The sequence below is a fragment of the Salminus brasiliensis genome, chromosome 24 (assembly GCF_030463535.1).
Source record: "Salminus brasiliensis chromosome 24, fSalBra1.hap2, whole genome shotgun sequence".
Taxonomy (NCBI): domain Eukaryota; kingdom Metazoa; phylum Chordata; class Actinopteri; order Characiformes; family Bryconidae; genus Salminus; species Salminus brasiliensis.
In genome coordinates this window covers 5665731-5692173 of record NC_132901.1, presented here as the reverse complement: position 1 = coordinate 5692173, position 26443 = coordinate 5665731, and the positions used below count along the sequence as shown (strand labels likewise).

Here is a 26443-nt window from a genome sequence, read left to right as displayed (position 1 = left end):
AGTGAGGTCTGATTTGTGCTGTACATGTCAGTGCGAGGATGAACAGCCAATTAAAATGCCAGCCTCAGTTTCTTCAGTCATTCATGGTATAGTGGAGTGCACTGCTAATGTGCGTACGTACACACACGCAAAAGAAAAGCCTGTACACGCTCCTAAATGCATTTAAATGCAAACACACACACACACTCACAAAACCCAGACAATCTCTAAGAGGCGACAGCAGGACGTTTACAGAGAATCTGACCTTAAGTTTACCTCAGTTAGCCCATCTGTTGTGTGTTAGTGTGTGTGTGTGTGTGTGTGTGTGTGTACACCCTTTTGTGATGACTGGATAGGGCTGTGGAGCACAGACTAATAGGTAACTAAATCCCAGAGGATAGTGTGTGACTACGCATGTGTGTGTGTGTGTGTGTGTTTACACACACCAGGGAATACAGCGCTTGTTTCATATAGAACATCTCTGGGAAATTAAACTGTTAGCTTACTTCAGGCCATGAAGGATACAGAATACACTCTTACATACACACACACACACACACACACACTCACCTACACACTTCTATTTTAACCTGATGGTGGGACCATTTTTCATTCTGCAAACACACACACACATTCATCACAGCCACCTGGGCCTAGCCTAGCCTAGCTTAGCCTAACAAGAAACTTACCAGATAGTGTTGCCGTCTTCTCGGCACGGTGTACACAGTTGGCTAGCTGAACAGATAGTAGTTGGTCTGCTGGGTTAGCTTTTAGCCTAGCATCCACTCGCCTAATACCTGGCTGGCCCTTCTTCACTCTACTGTTGGCCTAGCTTTAGGTTTAAACCTTGAGCTGCCCCCCCACCCCCCAGCTTTCAGACCGGGATATCTGCAGTGGTGCTTTTCAGTTCGGCCTAGCTTTGGCTTTTTGCCTCCATATTCTTTTTAACTAGCCTTTGCATTTGGGTTTTAAAGGTTTTCTCAAGTGGGCTGGGTTTATGTCAATTTAAAAGAATTGAATCAAGACTGTGGTTTGGGAATTGGCTCGATTTACAGCTCTGCCGGATTTCCTTTGCTGGATTTTCTTCCGGACAGGTTTGTGATATGTCACTTCCATGTAACAAACTCAATACAGTTTTTCATTCTAGGCTACCCTTAAAGACAAATGTCCATCTGCATATTTCATTACAAAGAACATAATTAGTGATGTTTATCTGGGTTTAGGGCACCAAATTATGAATTAAAAAATTTTTTTTAAATCTGGCAGTACCAGCACATTTTATCTATGTCAGAATAGTGTCATACATATAGCCCACCCTAGACATGGCTTTCACATACTGCTGAAAATTGCATTGGGCAATGATAAAAAATGAAATAATAACTAAGATAACTAAGGTTATGTATACACAACAAGTAAAAGTGGCCCAAATCCGATCTCCGATGTTATCTGTGTGGGAGTGTGAACAGCAGAAAACACACTGAATCTGACATTTTCAATTGGGCCACTTTCATGTGAAACCCGATACATGTCCAAAGCACGGCAATGTGGCTCAGTCTGAACAGACAGATCAGAATTAATGCAATTTTTATGTCAATCTAACTCAACATTCGCTGAGGAGAAGGAAACGTGGACGACAACAGTGTTGGAGGTGTTCAGTGGCGGGAAAGCTCCAACTACATTAAAAGGCACATATTGCAACAACTGCTCTGTGTTTAAAGAAATTTTCGAAGAAATGTCCAAATGTGGACACAGGAGGGCGCTGCTGCAGTGCCAAAGCTTAAAAATTACGTTTAAACAAACCGAAGACGCAAACCAAAGAAGTGCCTGTGGCCAAATAATGTGCCCTTTTTACTGTTCTGGTAAACGTCAGATAGTTCACATTAAGAAAGATGACGTAAACAGCCTAAAAAACACCAGACTTGGTGAGAAACTGTATCGGGCCACTTTACCTGCTGTGTGAACGAATGAATTTTTGTTCATTGGCTGCTTCTCCTTTATTTAACCATTAAACCCCACATTAAGCACCTGTTCATCAGTGCTTAGCTCAGAAATGTGTACAATTCATGTGACTCAGTTACAGGCTTCTCAAGCATCTATATACACAGAAAGCCACTTAGAATCATTACAATGAACATGTTCAGCCTGCTAAAAAATGCTGGGAGAGAAGCCAAAAAAACAGAAACTCCAGCGCATAACTGCATATCTACTTTCCAGTAGACAGTAAAATGGACAAGCTTGTCAAGAAGAAGGGTTTGGCAAACAAACAAACATGCTGTCTGTGCAGAATATAGTTCATATAGTGGCAAATGAAATAACACAGCAAGTGTCGGCAACAATCCTTATTTGCAGGGCCTGTCTGAAGGAAGGAGATGAAACAGGTGATGGCCAGGGTGAGATGGGTCAGCGATGATTTTGTCTGCATGCTTACTGGGTCTGGAGATGTGCAGGGTTTGAGCAGGGTGGGCAGGTGAACATCTGGCTGATGGTCTTCTCTGCAGATCTGAGAATGTGTTGTGGATTGTGAACCCACTTCAGATCCTTGATGATTGTGGTTCCCAGGATCTTGAAGCAATTCACAGCTATCATAGTCTTTTTGTTGAGGCTGGCAGGATTCTAGAGCTGTGATCTAACCCTGGAGGACCATCTGCAAGGGCCTCTCAATAAACCCCATATGCTCTGTGACTTTTCTTACACCCTAAGGATTACTAATTGGTAACTAAATTTACTAAATTGCAAACTGATTGAGTTGATCCAGTTGGGGGGACAAACGCCAGGAACCACCGGTAGTTCAGAGGAGCTTGAGAGGTGAACTGATTCATTGGATCAGGTGTGTAGACACTTAAATGTGCAAGGCAGGGGGTCCTCCAGGACCAGGCTTGGGAACCACTGCTCTAGAGGAGCACCTCTTCCAGAAGGTGGGTGACCCACACACTCAGCTGAGTGTGGAAAATGTATTGTTTATTGCTTTGTAAACTTCAACAGCACAGAATTTGGACAGATGCAATATGGCTGATCTTGAAAATTCTAAATGCCAAGGCTTTTGAGATGCTGCCAATCAACAGTGGTGATTACCTACCGACTGGCATCACCACAAACTGGGAACAGGGTGTTGAAGGTGAATTGGTTGTAAGGTTAATCGATGTGCAAGGCCAGGTAAGACTTCTCCCCACTTCCTGTCTTTACCTGACTGCTGTGCTGCCGTGGCTAACCTGCTTTACTCTGCTGAGCCCAGCCATTAGCACCGCGGCTAACCCTCTTCTACCATGCTGAGCCCGGCAAGTTGTTCCTGTTAAGATCGCGGCTCCAACCCTGCTGAGCCACAGGGCACCTTCAGAGTTTCTGCCTTGCAGGGTCCATGCCTTGACGTGTCTGAGCTGTTTCAGCAAGTGGAGGACCAACCGGAGTCAAGATACCAGTCAAGCTCTAGAGCCAGTTACCAACTGGGAGTCACTGTTTACTGAGAGCCACTGGATGCTGCTTAGAAATTGGTATCAGTTTTAAGCCCTAAAACACAGACAATACATCAGCATGACATCTCTCCACTCCCGTACTTCATCTCACCAGTCCATTACTGTAGACTTAGCGTTTGCACTGCGGTGAAGTTGAACTCAACTGCATCTCTTTTCTGCTTTGTTTGTTTGTTTGTTTATTTATTTATTTGTGTGTTCACTGTGCAAAATGCGGAGCACAAGCAAGTGCTTGTCTGTGCTCCGTTGAACTGTGCAGAGATGATGTAAGAAACAGGCCTGTCTGTCACGATGGCAGTCAAGGCACACACGCCCAGAAAACACACACACACACACACACACACACACACACACCCACACAGACACACACACACACACGCCCACACACAAAAGAGAAAAATGTCAAATCCTGAGTGACAAGTGATGGCATGAGAAGCAAAGGATTATGGGTGACTGAAGCCTCTCGAACAGCGGGGAGCATCTAGGGAGTTGTGTGTGTGTGTGTGTGTACCAGCTGGTCTCGGTCTGTGTGTGTAGGTGTGGTCATTTGGCAGCCCGTGACAGAATTCAGTCTATGGCCTCCCACGTTTTGGCCATTTTAAAAGCGATTTCCTACGATTGGACACGGCTCCGCTGGGCCTTCAGGGTGCCTGGACCGGAGCGATCCACAGGAGAAAATGAGCAAACCTCTCCCTCTGCCCTGCTGTCCTGCTCAAGGGAGAAGCCAGTAGGCTTGGCCGATTATCATCTGCAGAAGTACCGTGATGAACTACTGATGATACTACTATGAAGCATCTCATGTAGTGAGTAGAGTAGAGATGGACTACTCAGCGGTTTTGGGGCTGAGATCGATCGTGAATCATTTCTGATTAAGGGTGTGGCTGGATGCCACATAAACCTTACCAGGCAAACCTCGGTAATGCAACACCGTGCAGGGCTTCTGCGATGGTTGCAGAAGATGAAATCTTCTGGATCTGCTTGACTTTTTGAAATCAACCACATTTAAAACGCTGTGGAACCTTGAGCACAGCTAAGAGAGCACTGTGGAGCTGAGTGGCTGCATCCTGCATCCTTTAGCTTTCCGACTGTTGCTGCTGTACATTTGGTTGTATAAAAAAACCCTGTACTGGGCTGAGTGATGTACTCTGGAGAAGGCTATCTGGTTACTGGTGTTAAAAGCATTTGCTCTGCTTCCCCCACGAGACACATTCGTTTAACACTACAAAAAAAGCCAGACTGGCGAAGCAGAGCCAGCACATGGAACGGAGTACAGCACTGGCTTTAATGGGCTTTTGCAGTCATGCGTGAGCTTCGTATTTCCATCTAGCAGCCGAACAAAGGAACTGCAGCACCCTGTAACTGAGGAAACATGATCTCACATAGAAATGCCCATATAGGTAGATTGTTTCGGTCCAAAAACAAGACCTATTTTGGGCATGAAGAAGAATTGATAAAACAGTGCTGGGAGATCGTGTTGGAGAAAACTCTGCATTTTATGAATATTTTGGAGATTCAAATACAAATGACTGGACAGGAATTACTGGAGAAATGTTATGTGAGGTTATACAAATACATGTGTGCTGTCTGTCTTATTATTCCACAAATTATATGCACGATTTTGGAAACTGGAAAAAACTGACATTGCAATATTTTGTTGTTCTTCGATTTGGATTCTTCGGGAGTCAATGATACAACATGATGATAGTAATAATATCCCTGTGTATCAAAGATTGAAGCAAAATAAATGATATTATGCAGGTGTAACCTGCCTCTGGAAAATGGAAAATGAGATCAGTGTGAAATTTCCTTTTTTGTATCAAGCAAGTTGTTAGCATGTATGATTTCATTTGTCCTGTGTGACACTGCATACCCTGCCATATGACCATATGATGATGATGCTGTATTGATACATTGTGCAACCCTAGTCTTTCATCATATGCAGCGTCTCTTTCAGTGTCTGGTCTCAAAAATATGTTCCTATATGTCATGGTACCCTACCCTAGAGGTCATGTCCATATATTGTACGATAAATTGCTAATGTGATTAGGGCCTAGACAGAGATCATATGTTACAGCTCTGACTGGGCCTGGTGAAGGCCGTCAGCAATCTGTGCTTGGAAATGTGAGCATGAAAGTCTGCGACAGTCTGCGGGTGGAGGGCCTGGAGGCTAGGGGTGTGTTTTTGGAGAAATTGCAGAGAACGGAGAGAGGATTAAAGGGGGAGAAGAAAGAAAGTGAGAGAAAGGAAAGCCTGGAGAGAAAAATAATCCCACACAAATGCCAAACATTTTGTTGTCACAGCAACGCTCTCTCTCTCTCTCTCTCTCTGTCCCTCCATCTCTCAGTTTCCAGCAACTCTTTTCCTCTCTCTGTCTCTTCCTCGCTTCCTCCCCCCCCCCCCGTGTTTCCCTGGCACACTGCGCTTAAATCATTAACATTCCTTTAATTCGAGACTTCACCTTAACCTACAAAATCCAACACCAGCCTGAGCCCTTAGTAATATGAGTGTGTGTGCATGTGTGTGTGTGATGCATAAATCTTATTGACTGTGATGCTGATGTGAATCATCCAGATATGACCAAGACACACAGCTGCTTAGCAACCTCCCTAACCCTTTATAGAGCCACACACACACACACACACCCATACACATGCGCACACACCCCATCCTCCGCCGAGCAGAAATATCACTGGATCGATCCTCACTCTTCTGTTGCTAATGGAGGCGCTGCGTTCCAGTTTTTCTCCCTTGCTTCCTAAGGCTCAGATTTAATAGCAGATTCAGACACTTCATAACCCACAGCACATTCTGTCACTCACTGCAGCTCAACACACACTGCTTCGCTGAGTAACACGCTTACAGGGGCGCTAGAACCACCTATAGGACGTCAGGGCTTGCGCTAAGAAACTGTGGTTGCAGTCACTGTGTTCTAGACTGATAAAAAGTAAAAGGCTGCTGATGATAACGGTGTGTGAAAACATTCACATTGTGGGATGTACAAGAATGACATCATCAAGTGAGAGAGATCAGAGAAATCAGTCAGTGGACCACCAGACTTCAAACAACTTCTTGTTTGATGGTTGGTTAGTGTAGTGGGTAACACCACTTTTCCACGTTTCCACATGGTAGACTGGGGTTCGATTCCCAAGTAGTTCACAAAGTGGGGTCCGGGGCATACATCCAGGGACCAGGGAGTGGAAGTACAAGATAGGGGTTTCTAATAAAGTGGCCAGTGAGTGGAAGCACAAGATAGGGGTTTCTAATAAAGTGACCAATGAGGTGTTTCTATTAAAGTGGCCAGTGAGTGAAAGCACAAGGTAAGTGTTTCCAATAAAGTGGCCAGTAAGTGGTGGCACAAAATAGGGGTTTCTAATAAAGTGACCAATAAGGTGTTTCTATTAAAGTGGCCAGTGAGTGAAAGGTCAAGGTATTGGTTTCTAATAAAGTGGCTAAGGAGAAGTTTCTAATAAAGTGGCCAGTAAGTGGAAGCACAAGATAGGGGTTTCTAATAATATGGCCAGTGAGTGAAAGCACAAGGTAGGGGTTTCTAATAAAGTGACCAGTGAGGTGTTTCTATTAAAGTGGCCAGTTAGTGAAAGCACAAGATAAGGGTTTCTAATAAAGTGGCCAGTGAGGGGTTTCTAATAAAGTGGCCAGTGAGGGGTTTCTATTAAAGTGGCCAGTGAGTAAAAGCACAAGGTATTGGTTTCTAATAAAGTGGCCAGTGAGGGGTTTCTATTAAAGTGGCCAGTGAGTAAAAGCACAAGGTATTGGTTTCTAATAAAGTGGCCAGTGTGTGGAAGTACAACGGTAGGGGTTTCTAGTAAAGTAGCCAGTAAGTGAAAGCACAAGGTAAGTGTTTCTAATAAAGTGGCCAGTAAGTGGAAGCATAAGATAGGGGTTTCTAATAAAGTGGCTAAGGAGGTGTTTCTAATAAAGTGGCCAGTAAGTGAAAGTACAAGGTAGGGGTTTCTAATAAAGTGGCCAGTGCATGGAAGCACAAGGTAGGGGTTTCTAATAAAGTGGCCAGTGCATGGAAGCACAAGGTAGGGGTTTCTAATAAAGTGGCAAGACTGTAGAAGTACAAAGTAGGCGTTTCTAAAGTGGCCAGTGAGTGGCTGTATATAGTACACTTGTGTACAGTCGCTAGTGCAGCTGGGGTCAGCATGCACTTTTGATTACGTGATCATTTGAACAGCGCACTTGTAGTTTCCCCGTTTCATATGAACGTGGCCTGAAGTCAACAAAACATGCGCAGCGTCCCAAAACAATGCGCGGCGTATCTCTCAGAATCAATGAAGCGGAGGAAAAAGAGGAGCGAACGCCGCTGCTATGCGTTCCATTATGGGCGCTGTTCGCTACGGGCTGACTCGGAGGCATCTCTGATATGACAACATGAAACCTCATTAAAGCGCTACTGGATCTGCAGCCAACGGAAAAACCACTCCCCCCTACCCTCTCTCACTCTCTTCTACTTTGTCTTCTCTATCTCAAACCGTCTCTTCTTCCCTTTTTCACTCATAATCCCTTTTTTTCTGTATCCGTTCCTTTTTCTTGCCCTCTTTTTTCCCGTTCTTCTCTCCTCCCTGCTGCCTTCAACATCCTAGTCTTGGTTCCTTATCAGTTTTCATAGAGGGAAAGGACCTTCTTCTCTGGAGCTTTTATTCTTCTCTTCGTCTTTCATTTCCTCTGTTCTCCGTCAGTGTGATTCATGTGTGAGAGTGTGTGTGTGTGTGTGTGTGTGTGTGTGTGTGTGTGTGGAGGGGGTAGGGGGTGAGTGTGTAGTGTGTTCTACACGGTGGAAACCCATGGTAGATTTGTCCTTAATCCTCATCTATATGAATGCAGCTGCCTTGAAGCTAACACTGGAACTGTGCACACTCACGCAGCTTTAGCAAAGCTTACCCAGAAAACTCACCGACAACAGTGAACAAGCACTGCTAACGCTAACAGACTGCAACGCTAAAGCTAGACATCCAAAAAGTCATATCCATATCAAAGTCAGTGAAAACTCATATATCAGCCAAGATACAGCTGGTGTTTGAAGTTTGCTGCTTTAGTTTTGGTGCTGGAGCGATGAGGCTAATGTAGCTAACAAGCACTGGAAGCTTTTACCTCGTGAAAACTACACATCACACATCAGTGGGGCACAAACTGGGTAACAGTGGGTAAAATGTAACAAGGACTTTTCATGACTTTTCATGTCGTTTTAGGTAGAAGGTTTTAGTCCTCTTCTCATATTCCTGAAACCTGTGAAATGTGACGGTATTCAGACAGATTTCTCACCAGCTACAAGTCGTAACTATTTTTTTTTAACATATATTATATAAATTGATCATATTTAGAAGTAAAATACTAATATTTATTCCCCTCTCGGTGGCTGTAATACAGTAAAAGCTAGCCAGGTTAAAGTGCGGCCTCCACACTGCAGGGTTAGGGCAAGCAGGTATCCATGCTAGGCTAAAAGCTAACTCTAGCTTTAATGGCTAACTCTAGCCAAACAGATTTACCATCTCTTCTTTTCTCCGACGTTTACTCCATCATAAAACTAGCTGAACGACCTCAGACTCCGACGTGAGTTCCTGGACTGCTGTGTTTCTGTCGTTGTGGAAATATGGCTTATTTGCAGCAATTGTATCTAGCCATTTTCACCTCAAACACATACGGTGAAGCCACAACCTTTAAGAGCTAAAAGTTATGGCCATGCTCTCTCTGGGGGGCCATAGCTAGGATGCCCCCCCCCCCCCCATTGCTTAGGTCGATTCTACAGTAGTTAGTGTGAGCATCTGTTAGCTGATGTAGCAGAACAGGCCGTTAGTGTTCTGCTGCAAGCGTGTTGAGATCCAGTGACATTACGTTAACAGCAGTCACACTTACACAAATACACACACACACACACAGACAACCAAATACACACACACACACACACATGCACATACACGTCTGTTTCCTCGCACACAATGCAAGGGTTGGCCCTTCTGATCTCTACTTGGGGGAATCCAGTCCCTCATCTAAACACCTATGCCACACACACACACACAGAGGGTGAATCCCGCCTCAGTGTGTGTGTTGACTCATTTATCACCGGCGTCCCTCTACTCCTCCACCCAGTCCCAGGGGCTGATGGGAGATATGGCAACCAGTCAGCGAGAGTGACATTCTAATCTACAACACCTAGCACACGCACACACACACTCACACTCAAATGCCACGGACATTTCTCTCTATGACACAGTGTTCGGCAACACACAAGGCTAGAACGCGTTACAGATCCGTAATAACAGTGTTATAACATATGTTATAATATGTAATATACATATGTATTGTATATGTATAACGTATGTATTGTGGCGAGCTTTTTCTCTCTGATTACATGCACTATATGGACAAAAGTATTGGGACACCTGCTCATTCATTGCTTCTTCTGAAATCTTTCTACTAGATTCTGGAGCACTGCTGCGAGAATTTGATTGCATTTAGCAGCAAGAGTGTTGGTGAGGTCAGGATGTTGATTTATCACCACCCCACCTCATCTCCAACTCCCCGACTCATATCAAAAGCACCGGATGGAGCTCCATCATTCCAGAGAGCACAGTTCTTCCACTGCTCCACAGCTCAATGCTGGGAGCTTTATACTTCTCTAGCCCACACCTGGCATTAGGCATGGTGCCATAGGTTCATGATAATCAGCTCCAGAGAGTTGTTGCTATTCTATTGGCAGTACTTCTCTACAGGACTGCACATCTGTGTTAGCAATGGGTGCAATGGGTCTCCCAGAGAAACAAGAAGATTTTTCACCAGATTTATCCTGGCTCCCTGTTTTATCATAAGTGTTTCTGATTACTAAATCAGACTTAATCAGTCAAATAGTCCAATCCTATATTATTCTGATTCCCCTCTGTAATCCAGTAAAAGCTAGCTAGGCTGAGGTGCAGCCTCCACACTGCAGGGTTATGGCTTCGACACACTACACGACTTATAGCGATACCGCACGTTTTTTTATTGGGAAAAAAAACATGGATGTGGATGTTTCTGCAAGAAGCCAGCGGTTAAATTTGGTGTGCGTTGATATGGACTGAAAAAAAAAAAAAAAAAAGAGAAAAGAATATGGGTGAAGCAGTGGGTTGGGATGCGAGGCCAGCAGGGATGGTCTGTTCTGCAGAGGGAGCTGGAAAGAAAAAAAATCTACATTTTTGCAATGAAAACATAGGTATTATGGTTGAGTGTACACCAGTGTGTTCTGATAGAAACTATATTATGCCTGCACCACACACACACACACACACACACACACACACATACATGTAGATGCATGATAAGACTGGATTTAGAGAGTCCTTTCGATTCTTCCTCAGCTTTCCTCTCTACTTGCGTTCTCATTGGCTGGAGCGCGAAACCGCACTTATTGCCACCTATGACATGGTCGTGACCCTTTTCACACTACAGGATTTCAACTCGCCGACAGGTCCAGATATTTAGCATGCTAGATATTTTTTTCAACTCGGGTCGGGTCGTGTCTTTGTACAATTCACACATAGTGATATAGAGCCGATTTCAGAGCCTCGAGTGAACACCGATTTGCCTCCGGTGACTTCCAAAACCTGTCGACGTGTGGAAAATCAGGGCTAAAATCGTGTAGTGTGAACTCACTCAGCCATTAGTTTGTGTCACAACTCAGATCATCATTTTCCACTGTGCCAAATTCAGATAAGTCTATATATCAAAAGACATTTGAGTGTAATAGGCCAATATCTACACTTCCGCGTTCATTAACGGCTTCCAGGCGTGTCGTAAACAATAGTTTAGGCTACAACCAATCATTTTGGTTTGGTTGAACCCCTTGAGAAACAGACCCCTCAGTGCCGTGTCTTGGTGAGTAATTTAATGTCAGAGTGTGATGCTGTGCCTCTTTGCTAGTTGTGATGTTCAGGGCCCTCGCTAATGTTGCTAACGTTTACATGGACTGAGTGGGGAGAATTAACCCTGCTGGATTTGAAATAAAAAAAGCTCTGCTCTTGGTGGCTGCTTTCCACACTGAACAGTTCGCTAAACAGTGGTTAGCACAACGGCGGGCGGGTAGGACGCACTTCGGCCAACACAAACTCGTCTTTCGTCCGTACTGGAGAGACTTCCAGACATGCTATCTGCCCTACTGGAGATTTTTGAGGGAGGCTGAAAAAAGTTCAACGGTGCAGGCGGGAGTTCGATAATGCTACTATTCGGAGGCGGCATGACGCCGCAGATCTATACTAAAGGTGGGTGTTAAGTGAAGCGCTCAGCAAAGTTTTAATAGGAAAAACATGTAGCTAACGGCACGGCAGGCAGGCTTTTACCTCTGCACATCAGCACACACTTGCTTCAAGTTGAACTGTTAAATAGGGAATAGTGGGCCACAAACTAACACTGGCTGAACATTCTTTTGTGGTTTTGGGCAGAACTTTAGGTTTTAGGTGGTAGTCCTCTTCTCACATTCCCACAGAAAGACAGCAGGTGGGAAATTCGACGGTATTCTAACAGATTCTTCTCTAGATTTTCACTGAAGTCCTGACTTACTCTCTCTTATTTTCTATCTATTTTTGCTCTCTCGATTCTTTAGCTTTTTTTAGCACTCTCTTCCACTCTTTCCCTCCTCTCTCCTTCTCTTTCCCTCCTCTCTCCTTCTCTTTCCTCTTTCTTCCTTATTATCTCTCTACTCCTCTTTTCCTTCTCCTCTCTCTCTTTCTCTCTCTCTTTTTCTCTTTCTCTGTGCTTTTTTCTTTCTCGTTTTCTCTCATTGTATCGCTCTCTTTTTCTTTCTCTATTCTTTATCTTTTCCTTCTCTCTCTCTCTCTCTCTCTCTCTCTCTCTCTCCCCTCCCTCTCTTTCTCTCTGTTCGCACTCCATTGATTGGCTCACCATTGATTAACTGTTACCTTTCATTTCATTCCAGTGGCTTAGTAATGGGGCTCAGCACAAGTGCACACACACACACACACACACACACAGACACACTGGGCTGCACTGTGGATGCCTCGCAGTAGCAGATACAGGCCGCTCTCTCTAAGCAAATCTAAAAACAATGGCTGACAGATCAAAGCTCTCTCTCTCCTCTCTGCCCGCGATCCTCCGGGAATTTTCCGATGACATTTCCAGCCGAGCTCCAGAACGACCGGCACTAATTCTCTCCCTGAATACCAGCCCCCCCCCCCCACCACCACCACTACCCTTCACTTCCTCCCAGCACACACACAAACGCACGTACAGCAACCTCATTCGCTCTAAATTAGCCCCAGCCAATCGGAGGCAGGAGTGTGACACCGCACATAAGTTAAAGACATCTGGGGGAAAGCGTAATGAATTCGGCCGTAACCTTTTCCCTCCCAACATCACCATTAGGAACCGAACGCACCAGCAATTAATGGCACACACACACACGCACACATGTAAGAGAGGGCTCGGCTACTTATAATGCCGGGGCTGAGTCCAGCTAACCGAAAATAATTAACAGCAAATAACAGACTGAGAAACCTGCTAATACTGCATTGTAGGCAGGTGGGAAAGGTGTGTCCATGTCCCAGCAGACGTTCTAGGCATTTTTGAGCAAAGAAAAAAGCTTGTCTTGTCCCTATGGGGAAGTACTGCCAATAAAATAGGACTCTCTGGGGTGGAGAATCTACTGGTTTCATGTCTAAGGCCATGTGTGGGCTAGAGGGATATAAAGGCCACCAGCACTGAGCTGTTATTTGAAACTGTCGCAGACAGGTGAGATGCTGGCGAAGGAAGGGATGGAGAATTCCACGCCGCCTCTAACACGTTCTGTGCTGTGGTGTTTTAGCCTGCTAGCTAACTTATCTAAGCCTTGATAGCCAGCTGCCAGTCCAAACACAGCAGAACCGCTGGACATTGCTTACTGACACAGGTTTTTATCGTCAACACTTGTGTCGGCAGCTCAGCAGTTAGTCAACAGCAGCTACACAGGCCTGTATTGATTCTCGGTGGCGCTGTAGCTCAGGTAGCTCAAGTAATGGCTAGCTTAGCGAGTGGGCTAAAGACCCAAAACCACGGCTTTCTGTCCTTTCAACAGCAAAAGCTCGATCATAGGTGGGCTTTCTGTGAACAGTGAACAGACTGTTATGCTGCTTACTACGCCAATGCGAACCAGCTTCTCTCTCCTTCGCAGTTTAACACTTGTAATGGTCAGATTGAGAGTCTAACATTACTGAATGACCACCCACGGTAATACCGTATACCACGCTCATATGGTGATACAAGCGAGCGTATGGTGGATATCGCCAGTGCTTGAAGAACACTGACCAACTGTCCTTGCAGCGTGCATATAAACAGAACCCCCCAGTCTTAATCCATAGTCTTACTATATCGGAATGAATTCAGTCGGATTGGGGAAAATCTTCACATGTGAACCCAGACCCTGTTGCTTTAAGGTACTGGGATCAAATTCAGGAGCCTTCAATACTTGATCAATGCTTTTCATGGTTAAATGTAATCTAATAGACATCTTGTCTTCATTGTGACCTGATTGACTTGACTGTAGTGTGTACTGGCGCCGAAGCAGGAATCGACAGGAAGTAGCATTTAGCGCTTTAAATGCAGTAACTCCTATAAAGCTCTCAGCAATAAGTCCAACATCTGGAGAGCAATCTGGCTGCAAATGGAATTCACACTCCTCGCTTGTGAAGTGAGACAAAGAGCTTGGTGTAGGCTACATGAGTGTGCGAGTGTGTGTTGTGTTTGTATATGCCTCCTGTACTTCCTCTTAGTATTTTGTCCTCAGTGACACCCTTAAATAAACGCTGCATTCTGTTTTCTTTTTTTCTTTAAACCTTTCATTCATGTCTGTCAGTCACATGTGTAATACAGTGCAGAAGGCTGCAAGACTCACCACAGACTTGAAAGCTCATGAGGCGTGAAAATTTACGGTCTCAGACTGAACTGGCGGAGTTCCTTACCTTCTTTGTAAGGACTTAACATCACCGGTCAGCCGATCAGCCGCTCATGGGAAAGCACAGGGTCCCTAACAAGACACCTGGGCCGGCCAGCATCGCTTTAAGAGTGATGAGGGGACAGAGCACCATCTACCCACCCAGAGAGAGCATGGCCAATTACGCTCTCTCACACTCTGGCTGCTGATGGCAAAGCGGCATGGCTCGGGATTCACTTGATTTGTTTTTGAAGCCTAGAGCTGTTCACGCTTGTGAATGTCTGAGGGATGTGAGTCTGAGGGGAATCATGGGTAGTGTAGTTCATAGAGTTAACTAGAACAAGGGGTGAACCAGGAAGTGTGACGAACGAACAGTAACCCTCGTATTATGAGACCTTTCGTATGGCCAAGTTCTTGCTGATACACAGCCCTAATTTCTGTAAGCTGACCGAATAGAATGAGCCGCTGCTTCTATTCTTTTTCCACCATAGCTTTCGTGATGCTAACTTTTTGGCCATGTTGCCCACCCCTAGGAATTGTACTGCTGTATATTTATTCATGACTGAGATGAGCCTTGTATTCTACTGATCAGACTCTCGGTTCCTCAGAGAATCACTATTTACATAAATGTGTTACATTATTTATCAGGCACGCTAATCTACAGCCATTAACAAAGCTATCCACTGCAGATGGTATATCTTAATCGATGGCTATCAGTGCGGATGGGTGTGGGTCTTGGGCTGTTATCGATTTCGGAGGGAAAAACGAAGGAATCCGGCCTGGTAACGAATCTGGTCTCAAACAGCACACACTCATGCTGATTGAGGTGATGTTAGCTCTGTTAGTTTCTCTGGGCTGTTTTAATCAAATCTGGTGTCCTCAAGGCCCCATTAATGATGGATATTACTGCCCAGCCGGCAGCAGTGGGGACGTTCTCAGAAGGTAAATAAAGGAGTTTAGCTTTTTACAGTGGAACATGAAAACAGACCATGATATCTGAAACTTTATACAACTATCACTAAGCAAGACTATTAAAAATAGTTTATCCTGCATTTGTTGGAGTCTACCAAATCTCTGAGCACTGCTGTGAGACTCTGATTGATTGCATTCAGCAACAACAGCCTTAGTGAGGTCAGGATGTTGGATGATCACCCAGCTTAATCCAGAAATATTGGAGGGAGCACCATCATTCCAGAGAGCACAGCTTTTCCACTGCTCCACAGCTCAATGCTGGGGGGCTTTATACCCCTCTAGCCCACACCTGGCATTAGACATGGTGCTAACAGGTTCATGTTCGTCTGCTCCAGATTCCAGTTCTATTCTGTTGGCAATATTTGTTCTCTACAGGCACTAGTAAAGTGTGTGTGCTTTTGCACATCTGTGTCAATAACTTAAAGTTGCCGAATAAGAAGGGGTGTCCGCAAACATTTGGACATATAGTGTACCATGCTGCTTCAGTGTGTGAGTGGTTAAATAAGAGAAGGAATGCAAACCTACATTAAATCTCCACAAAACAGAATATTCTCTTAATCACACACACACACACACACACACACACACACACTGAACGAGGCTCAGCAAGTCATGAAGTCATCACACAATAGACCAAGTGCGACCTTTCAATCTGCTGAAGAGGCTCATAGAGGGGGGTAAACGTGGGAAAGGAGAGAATGAACGAGTGCGTGAAAGAGTGACTGAACACCATTTAACTGCTCTTGTTCCTCTAAATAGCCTCTTTATACTCGGCCAGGCCAACTCAAACACCCACTCCGATTCATGGAAACGCACACAAACTCTCGCTCTCATTCTCTCGCTCTTTTACGCACACATAATCTCCCGTGCACGCACAAAAACAACCGGATCAAACACAAGCACTAGCAGCGAGTCAGGCTGCTTTTAACTGATCTAAGTAGCTAGTAGGAATGTGACGATGTCGCAGTTTTGCAGTTCCATGCAATAACTCTGGAATACTGTTAAGTAGCTAACACATGGTGTGCGGTAATTCCTAAACACTGTAGAAAAAATGCGAAGCATAAAAAAAAATACACCCGCTAAAGGAGTTTTTAGCGATAATAAGCTGAAGCCTGTAAACCACAGCCTCTGAAGCCTCATGCATTATTAACTGGGCCATATCCTATATTTCCCACTACATTCCCAACTGATCTTTATCCCCTAGAATTAAACAGGCTGGGTTGTCACTGTTTAATGTTAATATGTTGGTTGTTGTGACATCCTACTCATTATTTCAACAGAAGTCATAATATAATAAAAATACATCATCAAATTGTCAAGACAATAAATAACTATAACCAAATACATTATATGGACAAAAGTATCGGGACACCTGCTCATTCAGGGTTTGCAGTCTAACGAACTTCCTCTATGGCCCGTGGGATGGCGATTTCAAATACTGAGCTATGCCAATTTGCCATCAGCTGATAGAGTCAGCAGGACCGTGTTTCCTCCGGGGGGTAGATGGCGCTCTCTCCCCTCAGTACTCCTAAGTGATCTGTGTCAGCAATGGGTGCAACTTAAAGTAGCTGAAAGCATTCATTAGAAGGGGTGTCCACAAACACGTGGTCCAAAGCTCACACCTAGCCTCGCTAGCCTCCTGGGTGGGTAGGTCTGCTCCAAGCGTGTTCAGCTGTCCAATGACACTGCATTAGCAGTAGTCTGAAAAGATGTGGAGGTGCCTTTATATATCTCTGAGGAAGCTGATGTCAGCTTCCACCCTCCCAGCACTGTGTGATGGGGAGGGAGACCTAGCTAGTGGGTGGAAACTGGTCATGACTAAGCTAGAGGAAAAAGATTTGGGAGGAGCTACAATGTATGTTTACTCCCCTTTTACTTTTACAGGTGCCTATGACTAGGATAAACACCTTAGACCTTTAAAATGAAGAAGCGAGAAGAATCAGTAGTCTGATATAGGCTGATATATCTTGGTTATTATTAGTGTGTGTGTGTGTGTGTGTGTGTGTGTGTGTATGTGTGTGTGTGTGTGAGTGCAGCATTTGGTATGCTGAGGCAGTTTGAGTGTGTATGCTACTATCTCTGGTTCAGAGACACAAAGTGCCAGGAGGGTGCTAGTGAATTTGTCTGAAAAACAGAAGTGCTTTCATACACGGCAGTTCACACGTTCACACACAATAGTGCTTTACCACTGCGATAATGGCTCTCAAGCCCTTGTTGTAGAAGGGCGGTTAGGATATGAGACATTTTGCATGGAAACATCTACTTTGTCCTCCAAAATGCTGTGGTGCCAGCAGCAGCAGCAGCAGCAGAAGCAGTAGCAGCGTTGTCTAAAATTAGTTCTGGATATCAGGAAGCAGAACCAACTCAGTGGGAGTTAACTTACTGCAGCATGCTACAGCCTTTCCAAACCAATGTGTAATCAATATGCAACAATAGGACAACAGGAGCATACCAATGCAGACTAGGTATAGACCATTTAGGTAAACAACAGGAATACTATGGGCTTAGAGTGATCCACTGGAATCCCTGCTCATGCTGCTTGCCATCAGCAGCCAGAGTCCAGGAGAGCACAATTGGCCTTGCTCTCTCAGGGGTGGGTTGATGGCACTCTCTCCCTACATCACTCGACGAGTGTGGTGCGAGCTGGGGAGCCAGACTTTTCTCCCGAGTGTGCTTTATTACCTAGCGATGTTGAATCAGCAGTGGTTCGAAAAGAGGCAGTGGCTGGCTTTACATGTGTCGGAGGACCCTCCTAGTGTTGAGGGCATTGCTGGTGATTGGAGGAGTTCACATGCATGCATTTTAAACATCCAGCTGTCAAAATGACGAGTGTGTGCTCTAGACATAAATCATGAATAAATGATCAGGTATCTTCAGCAGATGCCTTGAAAGGAATTTAAGAAGGCAGTTTTTGCTTTCTGCGGATTAAATATGTTTGCCTGATGTGACATGCCCAGATGTATATGTCTACCTCGCGTTATCTCAGCCTGTGGAGAGGCGGAGTAATATGCTCGGACCTCCAGTCAAAGCTCAGAGCCACAGAAGCAGTGAGGGACGTCAGTGAACCCAAATGTGATTTAATTACACATAACAGCACCAAACACACCCAAAACACCACTTCAGTAAACCCAAGTCTCTGTGATGGCTCTCGCTCCATGGCCGCGAAGCTAGGCTCCTCTCTACAGGTTTTCACTACATGGCCAGGAGGCTAATGTCCTCTCTGCTGGGAACTGGCTCCCAGCACGAAAAGGCGAGCGAAGCAGCGACTCTGCAGTCCTCCTGCCACACTGGTTGAAACTGAGCGTGTTCACACTAGAGATGCAGTGTAGCTGTACTGCAATTTGGACGATTACAATTACTCTGTTTGTGGAAAAGTTGGGAATATCTGTTCCTATAGTGCAGAGGGCATCAGTGGCCTCTGGTAAAGGAAGGCCTAAATGCCCTGCCTGTTGCTAGCAGGCACCCAGCCGTCTCCCCTGGCTGTGTGTGGTCTTTTGGAAATGAGTACACTTTTATTTCTCACTTGAGGGAACTTGCAGCAATCGAATAACATGGTCCTAATTTTAATTGTGACATCCTGTCATTGACCCAACCAACATGTCACACAACTAAAGAGACGGGGCTATGGCGGCTTTCTATGGTTTTGAATGTGGTTAACCATTGAGCGAAAACATCTTAGGAACCGGTACGTCATTTCCTATGCTCATAATTAGTTGAATAAAATATAGGTAGATTGATGATGTTAGTTTCATAATGTCATACCGTGTACAGGGAGAGGTCAATACGTTAAATTGCTAATGTTAAACATTCAGAACTTACTGGAGGCTAACGCTAGCACACAAACACTATAGAAGACCGAATCAGAGCGCATTCACCTCCCTATAAAAGCAGTTCTTGCACATCAGTAGTCGGCAACAGAATTAATTGATTAATTATTAAATTACTCTCATTATAGATTTTATCTGTTACTAAAAATAAAGAAATTGCTCTTCAGTATTAATCAGCAACTCGTCTGATCTAAACTGAGCGGTTGTATTAATTATACGCACACAAAGATCAGACTCTGACTCCTAATAGTTCTAATCATCCAACAACTGGTTTGGTAAATCAGTGCTTAAATATGTTAAATCAGGTGATGGACTTCCAGGAGAAATCTGGAACCTAGCTTTGTTCTTCAAGCTAGCTCACAAGATCTCAACTCTTTCTAGTACGCTTACCTGCACCTGTTCTAATGTGACCTGGAGTTTTACAGTGAACCCCTCTCAGAAATTATTTTAATAATGTGCTGAAACACTGTTAAAAGTAAAAGATCTTTGAGGAACTTCTGGAGGTTCTTCAGTTTAAAACTTGAAACCTCATAAGGTGTTTTGAGAAACATTTAAGGAACCTTTTTTCTTGAAGGTTCCTCAAAGCATATTAAGAGATTCCTCAAAACGTTCTGACTAAATAACCTCCACTGGTTCCTCAAGGACCTTATGTATTTAACAGCGCAGGTGCCTAAACCCTCTGTTTACTGTTTATCAAAATATAAAGCCTATGTGGTACTAAACTTATGACCAGGCTGCACAACAGTCACATTACAGGGCAGCCAGTCAAAAAAAAGAGGTCATTTACATACCCTCTTCGGGGGTTCTTTAGTAAAGGCTTGGCTTTATATAGATTCATGACAACTCAATGAAGCATGTAAATGCTTAAATGGCTCCTTAGCTGCTTTAACGGTTCTTCTCTATGACAGAAAAGCTCTTGTTTTAAAATGGCTTTGTATAGAACTGATAAGGGTTCCACAACTGCCAGCGGTTCCAGACTCGTATACCTCACTCCAATAACTAGAGATTAACCCACTACTAATACTCATTTCAGCTCTGGAACTGCAATAATACATATACACAGAAAAATACACAGCAATTCCACGTACCTTTACATCGTCCACGTTCATCCTTGTCCCCTTCTTCCCAACAAAGATGTCATCGATGTCCACTAGGATGTAGCGCTCCAGAGACCGCGACAGTTTCCTGCCAGTGAGGTATGCGATGGCGTCCACCAGTATGAGTCTATGTAGCCAGTATCCCAGACCTTGCCCGAACAAGACCCGCTGTACGCCATCATAGAGGCCCAAGTCCTGCACCACGGTGGCCTGGAGCCCGTGCAACCCTGTCTGCACCTGCTTGTTCGCATCGTCTGAGCTGGGCCGCGGCTTAGCCAGCAATACAGGTTCGTATGTGGAGTGGTTTGACTGGAACACTGTCCAGTCTTCACCTGGGAGTGGTCCGTGGTCCACCTCTGCTCGTGTAATGTACAGCAGCGGGGAGCGCGGATTGACGCAGCAGTCGCGCAACGCTACGTTGGTTCGTAGCGTTAGTGGGAAGCCCTTGAGGTGCAGGGCAGGCTGGGAGTTCTCGCTAGCGCGGTGGAAGGCGATGACGCCCACGCTATACTCCATGCAATACTTGTCCAGTAAGTCTCGGTTCCACGCGTCCATGCCTGCGTACTTGAGCGCGTTTTCGTAGATGACCAGAGCATAGCGACCACGGCCCTTGTGGGTCAGAGGTGGGATGTCACCTTTGCCTGGGGCAATCTCAGCATGGTAGCGGAACTGGTTGGATTCCAGGATGGCGATGATGTCCTGCCCCAGCTGGGAGTACTGGCTCTCCACAAACACCAGAACAACAGGGTCTTTCCTCGACGGGTCCATTGGCTTAGGGGTCCGTGGCTCCGCTTGCCGAAAAGGGAGGGCCCGCAGGTCGTCACAGTCCGGGCCGGCGCCGCGGTCCGCCACGTCCAGCTCCTGGGTGGAGCCTGTGTACAGATAGTAAGCGGAGATGATGACACTGACCATGCAGAAGGTGGCGAGGAGGATGACCAGCCTCCTCAAGTTCCTCCGCAGCTTCACAGCCAGATTCATGGCAAACGCCGCACATGTGTGATAGGGAGTCTCCGATTTGTCACTAAGCCAGGCGGAAGCAGTGGACTGGCTGACTGGCAATCACGGTGCAGTCATGTGACCATCGCACTGTGTGGGCTAAAAGTCCTGACTTCGCTTTAAAGGTAAGTGCCACGTCAGATGTTCTGTCCCTATGGTCAGGATTCAGAGAAGGCAGGAGTTGAGAAGATGGAAAAAAGTGCTTGACTTTCACAATTCCCCAAACCCTAGCGGGACAGAGCGCCATCCATGGTCCTGCTTCCAACCTGTTAGAAGAAGAAGGAGATGAAGAAGAAAACAAAGACATGTCTCTCGTTAGTCTCTGTACCATTACCGATGGAGACCTGTGTCTGTGTGAATATGTGTATGAGTCTCTCTCTCTCTCTCTCTCTTTCTCTCCGCCGGGTGTTCATCAAGGGAGGGTAAGGGTGCTCTTGAGGGACAAACTGAGCCGTCAGCCTTCGGGTTGTTTTCAATCAACACTTCACCAGCTGTGGCCAACACTTCCCGAGGGCCCACATGATTGGTCGGACATAAATAGGAAGTGGAGGAGGGGGCCAAGCCAATAAGAGCCCCAAGGTGGCTCTGACGGAGAGACCATTACACAAACACACACCCACCCACACACACACACTCTCTCACGATTAAATCAAGTCCACAAAAACAACATCTCAAGGCAATATTTATCCACCGAACAGCCCAGCAGCAAGAAGGCTCTTGTATGAAACCAAAATGAGTCGGGATCCACAGACCATAGACGCCTCGATATTCCTCTCTTTTCCCCAGACATATAAACAATCTCCTACCCGTGGACAAGGAGCAAATGCTGCAGTACTCCATGACAGCATTTGACAACTCCATGGTTTCTGCATACACTTTTCTACGACCACTGATATTCACGAACACAGCACTTATGCATCTGGGCTACTAGACAAACTAGACAAGCGCTTCTCCCTCTCGTCCTCCTGTGTTTTATCGCTTGTGTTGTCCTTAAGGAACCACAGGGTAATTCCTCGCATATCCCAGAACACAGACTGACCTTCTTCAATTCAATGAGCCTTGAAAAAAAGTTTCTCTTCGTGTCTCCCATCCTGTTTTGCTGTCCTTCTCATCTCCCTTTCATTCCTATAGTTCATTGCCTTTCTCATATTTCTCATATCTCCCGTTATCCCCTTACTTTTCTCATATATGTGTCCGATTTCTTGCTTTTATGACTAGCTCCTCTTTCCAGTTTCCCATCTTTCACTATGCACCATTCCAATCTTTGTTTCCCACCTTATTCCTTGTATCCCTTCTTTTTCCGCTATTCCTTTTTTCTCCAGATTTCCCACTTTTTCATTCAGTTCTGTTTTGTCAACTTGTTTGATCATCTTTCTCAGGGATTTTCCTTCTTTTGCTTTCTACCTCTTCCTATGTTTCCCATCGTTCTCTTACTTTCCCCTTTCCTTGTTTGCCTCCCAGTTTTCCCAGCTCATTCCCATCTTTCTCCCTTTTCCTCTCCAAAACCCTCACCCTCGCTTTCCGTCCTCGAGCTCCTGCTGCGCGCGCTTCTCGCCGGACTCGGCTTCTCCCACGAGGCGGCGCCTCGTCTCTCCCGTCAGAGAGGACGGCTGTGTGCAGACCGGCGCACCGCGCGCTGCATTAACTTTCACCGGTCAGTCGCGGGCGGCTCTCGGTCTCTATTCGGAACCGAATAACAGCCTGAGGTCGTAAAGAAAGAGCAAGGGGAAACACAGAGCTGAGGAACAGCTGTGTGGGGGGAAAGTTTCTCGGACCGACCACCAGCTGCCTCCAGCAGTTTCCTCCTCCAGCTCTGTCCAGGTACCGGCGGCGGTGGTGGAATTCCTCTGGACTGGGAAAGGCGGCTCTTCTGATGGGGATTTACCTCAGACTGCACACTTTTTGGACTGAAAAATGGCGCCATGAGCTTCTATCAGCCTATACGGTCGATCGATAGCCGTGCTTCACAAACTAACGGGGCCAGCGGCTCGTTAAAACCCAACGGAATAAAAAACAAACACTACGACTCGAAACGAACCCCGCCGTTAAAAACAGCCGTTAAAACCGTTGCGATACAGAATGTCCGGAATTTCAAAAAAACACAAAACAGCGCGAGCATCTCTCCGCGAGAGCAGCGCGACATTCCACAACATCGCATCTCCAGCGCCTTCCTGGGCAGCAACAGAACAGAGACACGGGAATACACACACACACACACACACACACACACAGGCTCAAACACACGCCTTCAACACTCCTGCAAAGTTCGCCTACATCCACGGAAGGCTCCGGGAGCTTAAACGAGGGAGGAATGAGGCGCTCCGGGCGTAGCTTTTAGCGCGCTCTCTCTTTCTCCCCCCCGCGGCGCGCTGACTTACCCCAAGCCGAGTGTGAAGCGCTTCCGGCCGGGGAAGCTGCTGCGCCCGTCGGGCCTCTCTCTCTCTCTCTCTCTCTCTCTCTCTCTCACTCTGGAGCAGCGGGCTCAGGGCTAAAGCGATTCAAGTGGCTGAAGCGGCGAGTCTGGTCCCATCACTACCCGCTGCTGATTCAAAGGCAGCCATCTGGAAATGATGCGGGGAACTATTCACTATTCTTCTCCTCCTCCTCCTCCTCCTCCTCTCTCTCTCTGACTCTCTCTCTCTGACTCTCTCTCTCTCTTTCTCTCTCTCTCTCTCTCTCTCTCTCTCTCTGTCGCTGCGGCCGCGGATTAAGGAAAGTGGGGGGAGAGAAAGACAGGAGAGAGCGTGAAAAAAGAAAGAGACGAAGAGACACGGCCGCCCGTTCTCTTTCGCTTTCGCTCACTTGCGTGTGATTGAGAGACAGAGAGAGCGAGAGGGAAGAGAAAGAGACAGCGAGGGAGGGAGGGAGAGAGAGAGAGAGAGAGAGAGAGAGAGAGAGAGATGAAATGAGAGGAGATGCTCCGCGGGTGACTGACACCACAACCGGTGCCTGCGGTCATATCGACGCTGGGCGGTTTAATCGAAATCTCGATTATATATATATATATATATATATATATATATATATATATATATATATAAATATATATAAATATAAATATATATATATATATATATATATATACAAGTGATCCAGAACAGCCCTGATGAAGATCCAATGTCCATTTTTTACACGACTGTATATGTCATATATATACATATACAGTACCACATACCACAGTACCATATATATGGTATATATATATATATATAAATATGACATATACACTTCCACAGTGACATGTACAGGACCACTTGTTATACTGAGGCACACACCGAATTTAGAGAAGCACAGCTGAATAAGCTGATAATAATAATTATGCATACTTTTATTATCAATATCTCGATTATATATATATATATATAAGTGGTCCAGAAACAGCCCTGATGAAGATCCAATGTCCATATGTTTAAATATATTATATATTTTTTTACATGACTGTATATGTCATGGCTACCACAGTGACATATACAGGACCACTTGTTATACTGAGGCGCACACCGAATTTAGAGAGGCACAGCTGAACCCATCTGCATGTCGAATAACATTACAAGCTAATAATAATTATCTATACTTTTATTATCAATATTTCTGTTACATACATTTTGCTGCTGTCTGCACTGCTGCTTCCGAATTTTATGAAATGCCATGAAATAACGTTAAAAGCCAGTAATTCGCATCATGACACTGAATTCCTTCCGATAAACAAACCAAACCAATGCTAAGGTTAGTATTATTAGGACACCCACCCAAATGTCTTACTACTTAAAATGCCTATTAAGATGAGAATCAGGTGCTCCACTCCCGCTGCAGATGATCAGAGTTATAGGAGAGGGGATTTCTGGTTTACTCTGGTTTGTTGACGTGTTATTACCATGGCCAGATCCAAAACGCTCTCTGAGGCCTTCAGAAAGAAGGTTGTAGAAGCAGATGAGTCTAGGAACGGATCTCCTAACAATTTTCAGAAATAATTAACCAGTAAAACAACTGTCAACATGCAGGATTGGCCTAAACGCAGACTGCAAAATACGTAAAGAGGTCTCCAACAATCCTAAAATGTCACCAAAGCTGATGTTAAAGTACAGCATCTACCATCAGCCAGAGACCAAACATTTTTGACTGTCATGGGAGGTGTGCCAGGAGGGAACCCTTGCTGTCAACAATTAGAATCTATGTGAATGAAGGGGGAGCTTAGTAGAGAGGCTAAACCTCCAACCTTCAGCCATACTTGCACTGAGGGAATAGTCTGTTGATATTGATCATCAGATTAGCCTCGGTGGTAAAGAGGCTTTACCTGCTCAGATGTTTTAGACAGATTTACACTGCTTTTGAGACTGTGGGAAGCTCAAGGGACCAAAAGGAAAGAGGAGGGATTACTTAACTTAGGCTACAACAGTAAAAATGAACATTGTCATTGGAATAGGTCAGTTGAGTGGACCGGAACAGCTTGTTATGAGAACAGGATTGCAAGGTTCACCAGAAGCTAAAACTAGCCAATAATACATTTGTCCACGAAAACGGGCAGGTCCTTTTTTGTGGTATTTATTGCAATGACACCTGCACTGAAGTTTAAAATGGTCAGGACATGGCCTTAAGCTGGCTAACAGCGATGTGCCACATTTACCCCAGACTTGTACGACCTGCTTGATTTGTGTTGAAGGTTGCAGGTTTTACTTACTTTCCCTTTACCACACATACATAACACGACTGAGCCAGGGCCTTCCTAAGTGCCTCCACGCTTGAGGAAATCTGAACAAAACTCAGGTTGTGAGGGAATATTTACCATCATGCCAGTACTAATACATCAGATACATCAGTAATTATTTACCCTACCTCACCTTGTGTTTGTATTGCACTCTAAAATAACTGAATGCAATGGTCAAATACTACAACAATCAAATGTGTTCGTAACAAACGAAATAAACTATTGTAATTGTAACACACTAAAACAACCTAATCTGTTTGCAACACGCTAAAATAACTGCTGTGTTAATCAAATGTGTTAGTATCATGTTCTATACACTCTATAACAATCTAATGTGAATCTAATGAAATCCAACGTGAGTAACATACTAAAAAGCTATATTTGTAATGTTTAAAACAAACAAATCATAAAATATTTAGGTAACACCACAGGAAATGTGTGGTGGGAATGTGCAACTGTAACACATTTATTTTTGTAACACA

At 45.1% G+C, this 26443-nt stretch overlaps 1 protein-coding gene across 4 annotated transcripts in view; it reads right to left on the bottom strand.

Annotated features, from left to right (window-relative positions):
- The window catches only part of ndst3 (N-deacetylase/N-sulfotransferase (heparan glucosaminyl) 3), a 126870-nt gene that overhangs the window by 84319 nt on the left and 16108 nt on the right, over nucleotides 1–26443 (bottom strand). Inside the window, exons 1-2 of one of the 4 annotated variants that reach the window (XM_072669914.1) lie at nucleotides 23635–24069; nucleotides 20252–21522 (exon numbers count right to left, since the gene is read on the bottom strand). In XM_072669914.1, the coding sequence (XP_072526015.1) occupies nucleotides 20252–21238 (987 nt within the window). In that variant the 5' untranslated portion in view covers nucleotides 21239–21522; nucleotides 23635–24069. Of the gene's footprint in view, nucleotides 1–20251; nucleotides 21523–22768; nucleotides 23417–23530; nucleotides 23604–23634; nucleotides 24070–26443 lie in introns of those variants that run through there. The other 3 variants (XM_072669917.1, XM_072669918.1, XM_072669916.1) reach the window with 3 other exon arrangements.